At 39.7% G+C, this 7,444-nt stretch overlaps 1 protein-coding gene across 1 annotated transcript in view; it reads left to right on the forward strand.

The window, feature by feature from the left end:
- Window positions 1-211, forward strand: part of LOC107667469 (olfactory receptor 52K2-like) — a 3,432-nt gene extending 3,221 nt beyond the window's left edge. The window contains exon 2 of the mRNA XM_016459138.1: window positions 17-211. Coding sequence (XP_016314624.1) covers window positions 17-211 — 195 coding nt within the window. The remainder of the gene's footprint in view (window positions 1-16) is intronic.
- Window positions 212-7,444: the final 7,233 nt, after the last annotated feature.

The raw sequence follows: 7,444 nt of genomic DNA on the forward strand, positions 1-7,444 counted from the left end.
TTCCGATCTGTCTGAGAGCTTGCTGTTGGCCCATTTTAGCTCCGATGAGCTAGATGTGATGGGAGTTGAGGCAGATGTACAGAACGCACCTGCCTCCTCCCGCAGTCCTGCATATGACAAGTTGGTAGAAGTCACAGACTTACACCACGGCCAGAGTAAAACTGGACTGGTCTGCGAAGAGGGAAGAGCCAGCTCCTTGAAGGCTGAATGAGCAGTTTCTTCAGGGTTGTAGATGACCACCATTCATGAACCTTCCATTTCTTCCAGAGGTTCACAATTAAATGGTGAAGTCATGGATGAAACCCTACTTGGCCTGTGTTCCACGCCAAAACCCAGCTGTTGCAATGTGAAGGGGTTGGCTGAGCACGGGTGTGTGAGAATGCCCCATTTGAAGAGGCACTTGCAAGTTACCTCCTCCTTGGCATGGTGTCCTCATGAAAGGCTCCTGCCTTGCCACCAAAGCTCTGTAAGACAACATCTTGTCTATGCCGCGACAGACATGGCTGGTGGGGCTTTGCACACCATGGGTGTTTTCCAAGTCTACCAAGCTGACCTTTTGAGGGACCTCGACCACGGTGAGGGACTGTCCCCAGAGGTAGTCCTAGAGCTCCGTGCCTCCAATTAGGAAGCCGCACTATTGGCAGTTTGCTTGCTGCCATAGTTGCCACAGAGCAGCATCTCTGGCTTAACCTGTCGGGTTAAAGGAGAGGGACAGAACATTCTGCTGCATTCAAGCAATACATCCCCTACATTGGTCAGGACTTTCCTGGCCCCTCTTCTGATCCTGGTCCAGGAGGCAGAGTCAGAAAGTGAGTGGCACTGCCTGGGCCCCACCTTTGTGAAGTCAGGACCTTAGGGATGCAATCACGGCTAAGCAACAACATAAGCCGAAGGCCTGTGACCCCTTTTTGCAGTATAGTCCGATGTCGTGCCGAAAATTGATCATCTGCCGAAAACTGATTGCCGTCCGCGGGATAAATGCAGAGCACTAATTCCGAGTATGGGTCACCATACTTTGCCACATGTCACGTCACATTGATTTTTTCACACATTTAATTTTTTTGTTTTTGTTTTACTTATTGAGTGAACTGCTATTTCTGCCTCAAAATGACTTGATTCATGGTTGTTATATTTGACAGATTATAGCTCGTTCGGTCATTTTTACCTGTTGAAATACCATTTGACAACAACCATGAATGAAATCATCAAAGTCATTTTGAGGCAAAAAGAACAGTTCACTTTTTTCACAGTTCACATTTTTTGGGTTTTATTGGCCATTTAAAGGTATTTCAACAGGTGAAAAGTACTGAATGAGCTATAATCTATCAAATATAACAACAATTAATTAAATCAAGTCATTTTGAGGCAGAAAGAACAGTTCACTGAATAAGTAGAATCTGTAATCACTTTTTGGCAAGTGTAAAACTGCATTTTATGGGTTTTATAGGCCATTTAAATGTATTTCAACAGGTAAAAAGGACTGAATGAGCTAAAATCTATCAAATATGACAACAATGAATGAAATCAAGTCATTTTGAGGCAGAAATAGCAGTTCACTCAATAACTAGAGTCTGTAATCACTTTTTGACGTGTAAAACGGACGGACGCGGACGGCAATCAGTTTTCAGCAGACGATCAATTTTCGGCATGACACCGGCAACTAATGCTAAAAGAGATCGCTGGTTCTCAACAGGCCTCAATGTCTTCAACCCGTGAACAGTTTCAATAAACAAATAGTTAACGCACAGCCTGCATCAACTGTGATACTTAAACACCCAAAAGATACTATAAATGAAAATAAATCGTATAACTCGCATTTTGCAGTTATAACAGTTAGATTTTTATCAGAATCAAACCCTTCAGCGACCCGGATCTCTTGCCCACTGCTCGTCTTCTCACCACCGACCTCTTAATCGGCCAATAAAATCAGCCTCACCTATGAGAGGGCAGGTCTAAACAAATATACATCCAATCAACTAAAATAAATCAAACTTGATAGCGAAAACCACGTTTTCTCGCAAGTGCACATCAACCAAACATTAGTGTTTAGTGAAGGGTCTCTTAAAGGGGAACACACATATATACAAGTGCTTTGTATCGTATACATATTTGACTGTAAATCCCTTAACAGCACAGTGTTCTGTTAACATGTTCTCAATAATAACCTATTTGGCTATTATAAAATTAAAATTATAATTCAACACTCTTTTAAGGGAAACTCATCTACTTAGCTGTAAAGCAACTTATAGCTTATATACATATATAAACTTCCCTGATAAGGGGGTTACATATGTTTACTTTTAAACACAGAAAAAAGGGGGGAAATCACCCCACTCTTGTTAACGGTATCTTCACCGTCTCTTTCTGCGAGACTTCAGGATAGAGCGGACAGCTGAGAGAGAGAGCTGCTTTCTCCTGAAACCTCTTCTGGTCCCTAGGGACTGAATGCTTAATTTAGGCTCCCCTTGGTTGGGCTGCCCATCAATGCTTAGGTTAAGGCTAGGCTCTGCCCCAAGACTATTATACTAGGTGGTATATGGAGAGTATGGACCTGTGGACACACAAGTGCATGCTCACTGGTGTGCTGTATGGCAGTTTTTTGGCAACAGCCTGACTCACTTGATGGTGCAACACACTGAGCTGCCATTGTTTCTTATGGTGCAATGGATGTTAATGCTCCCATAGTGTCAACTGACCAAGCTTTGAAGTTTCGCTGTAAAAGAGAATGTCTGCGGTTACATATCTCATTCCTCTTCTCAGGGAACAAAGGTGTCGTCACATCCGGCTCCGATTAGTGGCGTAAAGGAATTTCCGCCTGCATTATTAATGGACAGACGCCAGTTTTGTGAAGAAAATTAAATTAATTTAGTTGGACTTAGCAATAAACGTCAGTATTTGAAATTGTTTATTTATACTGATGCCTGACTATCATCCTTCATTTTAATGTTTAACATTATCTGATCGACACGATTATCAGCGCTGCTGCTGTTGCCAGTCATGAGATTAATTAATAGCAGCACACTGTTCAAATTACTCCCAGAGGAACAATCAGACTGATTGACATTTATTTCTGGATATTATCTTGCTTATTCTTGCATTATATTTATTATGATTAACCTCCCGTTTTTGTATACAGTACAATGCTGTTCAATCATTGCACTCAATCACAGAGAATATGACTCGTTTAAGATGATCAATCTAGTTATGTTATAATCTATGGGTTGGAAATATTTGTTTATTTGAACAACTTTAATTTGATATAATTATTGAGAATTGCATCGTAAAGTGCGTGCATTAAATATGTAGCCTAATCACAATTGTTTAATGCAATACGTTTCCCCCCAAACCATTAATTTAACCATCTAAAACAGTCCTTAGTCTTAGAAATGCTCTTTAACATGATATGCTGTTTGTATTGTTTTCTTGCAGTTCTGTAATAAAATAAGGTGGTCAGACTCTGAAGTATTGTGCATACACATACAGCATGGCTTGCGCGATCCCTTTTAAGTCACGAAATATACATCGAATATTTAATGAAACCATCTACCTTGGTTTCACAATACTCCATTAATAATTGTAAACTGAGTTTGGTGTTGTTAGAAGACGTATCTGTGCTGAATTTTACAAAAATAAATCACAACAATCCCATGCTATGGGCACTGCCATTGATACAGGCTGCAGCGGAAGTTTTTTTACACTACTATTTGAAACTTCCGCTCTTCGAACACGGAAGTGTAATAAAGGTCTATAGCATCTTCTAAAGCCCTTCTTTCAGGGGCCTCCTTGCAGAAAATATGTGACGCTGCAGGCTGGGCCACCCCACATACTTTCATGAGGTTTTACAGTCTGCACCTTTCTTCTACGCCTGGGGCACAGGTACTCTCGTCCTAAATTGTGCCTGGACAGATCACTCTAGGTCAGGCATTATCTGGTGTGGTGCAGTGGGTATCTCGTTTCCCAAAGTGTCATATGACGCAGCTTGTGTTCCTTGAAGGGGAATGTCTCGGGTTACGACTGTAACCCCTGTTCCCTGAGAAGGGATTGAGCTTTGTGTCTCTTTACCACACCTCAGTATGCCTTAGAGTGACTTGCTTTGGCCTATCAAAAGCTAGCGCTACTGTATACCGGCGTCCCTTTGTAGTTCCGTGTCTGTCGTCACATACCACGTCACTCACCACAGCATGACACAACATCATTTAGGATTGGACTAGATTCACACATGCTTCAGACACTTGCACACCGAAGGTGTTCCCCAAAGTGTCATATGATGCAGCGTCTCATTCCTTTCTCGGGGAACAGGGGTTACAGTCATTTTCCCCAGACAATCATGACAAAGTGCTATACAGGGGCATAGAAATGTAGAAATATAAGTGTATAGTGTATACTTTTGAATAAGTGTTTAGTACATACATTTCAAATGTCAGCCTGTTGCTCAGGGTTGACTAACAATACATATGTGAGTCATGATCAGAGCCGGTCTACTTGATCTCATTATTTGGGATTATATGTTATCATTATATCTGTGATCACATTAGCCTAACTTGCACTGATTTCTACAGCACTGACCTGCAATCATGTGAAACTTCTCTTGGCTCTCATTGGTTTCACCCAGGAAACAACACAAAAATTCCCAGAAAGCACTTGAGATTGAAGTGCACTTTCCATGCTATTCTGTATACAATGGCCTTCCAAATGTGCTCTGCATCCTTATGTTATACAGGATCTCCCATTTGCGAAGAAACATAAGGCAAAACAAACAATCTGCTGGGATGTAAAAACATGACCATGATGATGTAACAGATCGGCCAGGCTCCACCACCACCCAATCACAACGATCCCTCTATGGTAACTGATAAGTTACTGCTATTTCAGAAATGCTCTTAACTTGCACTGCATTCTCTAGTTTGAGATACCTCCCATTTCAGTTAAAGGCAGTTCATCATTGAATTTAGTGATGTCATCGTCCAGCTCAGTTCAGTTTAAATAGTATCTGTGCAATCAAGTCGATAATATCGATGGAAATTAAGTTAAAACTGCACGATTTTAGCAATCCTATAAGATCACTGCATGTCACACTGTGCGACATGGATCTGATAAACTTGGCTACGACATGTATGTAGACTGTACGATGATGACACCTATTGACTCGTACGATATGACACACGTTACTATAGTAGAATAAAATGTCATCAGCATGCACTAGTGGTAAACAAAAGACTGAAAAAAGTAGAAGCGGCGAAAGAGAAAGGCATACGAGCTTGAGGTAAGCAGTTTTATGTTTTAGCGCCATGTCGCATTGATTTCATGTCGCATTTTTATTGCTTGGTCAGTAAACGTGGATCGTGCCAGCAAACACATTGTGTGATGATCATGCTGAATCGTAGGCTATCTTTGGTCGCAAGACTGTGAAAACATCCGTCTTTTAACCTCTCATTGCACGACACAGGCCCACCGATTAGGAGCCACAATCACAGAAATCGCCACGATTGTTTCACGATGCCAATCTTTCGTCTGGGACAGCCGAAAATCGTGCAGTGTGTTTAGGGCTTTAGACACACACCAAGGTTTGGATGGCAAGTGTTCACACTTTTTCAAATGAACTGAACAGAGCAAGAGTATCAAAATTTGTTCTAATCATCTAAACCTTGATCAAAATGTGTAAATAATAATAATAATAAAAAGCTCTACTTGCATTTTTCAACACTATGCAGTAAGTATGTAATCAAAAGTTCTACAAATATTTGTAATCTTCGTGCCTAGTAAGAACACTTGGGTCAAATACTAGAAATACAACATGTAAGTACTGTAGACAAGTGGTCAAGTGCAAAAACTGCAAGTGTGGGCATTGGGACATGCCTATAGTCTTGTGAAATCTAGGCAATCTATTCTGGTTATTAATGAAATTAATGAAGATTTCTGTTTGGTAGAATTGTTTTATTGGTATCCAATAAATAAATAAATACCAATACAAGGAAATAATGTGCTTTTGAACCTTAAACACATTGCATTACAACAAATACACAAAATAATGTTATTTTTAGCATGTTCATATGACCCCTTTACAAAAAAAGCCTTGCACTAGTTCAAAACTACATACGTTTTTTCAATGCATCATTTCACTTGTTGCAGTTTAATTACAAATATTTATTAGTGATGATCTACAAACATGGCCAAAAGGTTTGTCATTATAACATTTATTTTTAAACACATTATTGGTCACAATCAGCAGCTGACCCAAAACACAGGTATGATATTACTTTTGATTGGTCAAATTCTAATTAATACCAGTATATCTAAGATAATTGAGCCCTTGGTAATGTCAACTGTGCCTCATGGTCCAATGTAATCTTAAACCTGTGCCCCCTGGAGTGCTACTTAATGTGTTTACTGGCAAAGTAGTATCTTTGACATTTGTTATAGTAACAAAAACCTAGTGGGCCCTTGAGATGGGCCCAGCCAAACAAAAGTCCAGTAATTAGTAATAAATTAGAGCAGTGTTTCCCAACCTGATTCAGGTCATCAACTCATTAGTAGGACTCCAAGAACAAAAATGAGTGTGTCATGCTGCGTGTACATTAATCCAGATACATTTGAAAACTGCATTTTTATTTTTAAAACACTCTCTGTCCACGTTTTCAAACATTTTCCAGAAGTTTCTCATCCACAATGAACTGTTGGAAAACGTTAAATTCGTTCTACTGCACATGCGTAAATCCTCAAAAAAATCTCACTGAGATGGCAGGATCATTTTATTTAGGACAATATCTCACCATTCACTGAAGCGACCATGTCGCACTCACTCACCATTATATGTCTGATCTAAAACGCAACTGCTCTCACGTTTTGTCGCTAACGGTAATCTCGAGTAAATTTTCTGTCATCTTTGCAGGACTGTGATATGAAGAGTGTACAAAGTAACATATCTGTAGCAACAGTGTGAAACTGAATGTAACAAACTGTAAACTACAAAAACGCGAATTTGTGAAAACTGTGATGCCATTCGCTTGCATATTACGTGTTCGGTCTATACGTATGTGCGCAGATGCAAAGTTTATTTACAAAGTGAAATCGCCAATTACTGGCCTGACATGCACAGCTTTTTAGGTGTATCGTGGATCCGTGTGAATGAGAACCATTTTGACAACATAGTAGTCTGTATACAAAACTTTTCAAACTTTTCAAATATGCAAAGGACAAACTTTCCTGTTTTTTAGTACAACATTGTTATGTAAACATACCCAGACTTATCTGCCTTTCGTCATATAGGGACAAAGGTAGAATTTTCAGTTCTACACAATTTCAAAACTTCACTCAAATAAACTGAATTTGGAATATGCTATATTTTCTGATAAACTTCATCAGATTATGAAACTTTAAATCTGTTTTCCATAAGTGCTCACTTACTGTAACCCCTTGTAATTTACGGCCATTACAAATGCTATAT

Source organism: Sinocyclocheilus anshuiensis, unplaced genomic scaffold, assembly GCF_001515605.1.
Source record: "Sinocyclocheilus anshuiensis isolate Anshui unplaced genomic scaffold, SAMN03320099.WGS_v1.1 scaffold1843, whole genome shotgun sequence".
Classification (NCBI taxonomy): Eukaryota; Metazoa; Chordata; class Actinopteri; order Cypriniformes; family Cyprinidae; genus Sinocyclocheilus; species Sinocyclocheilus anshuiensis.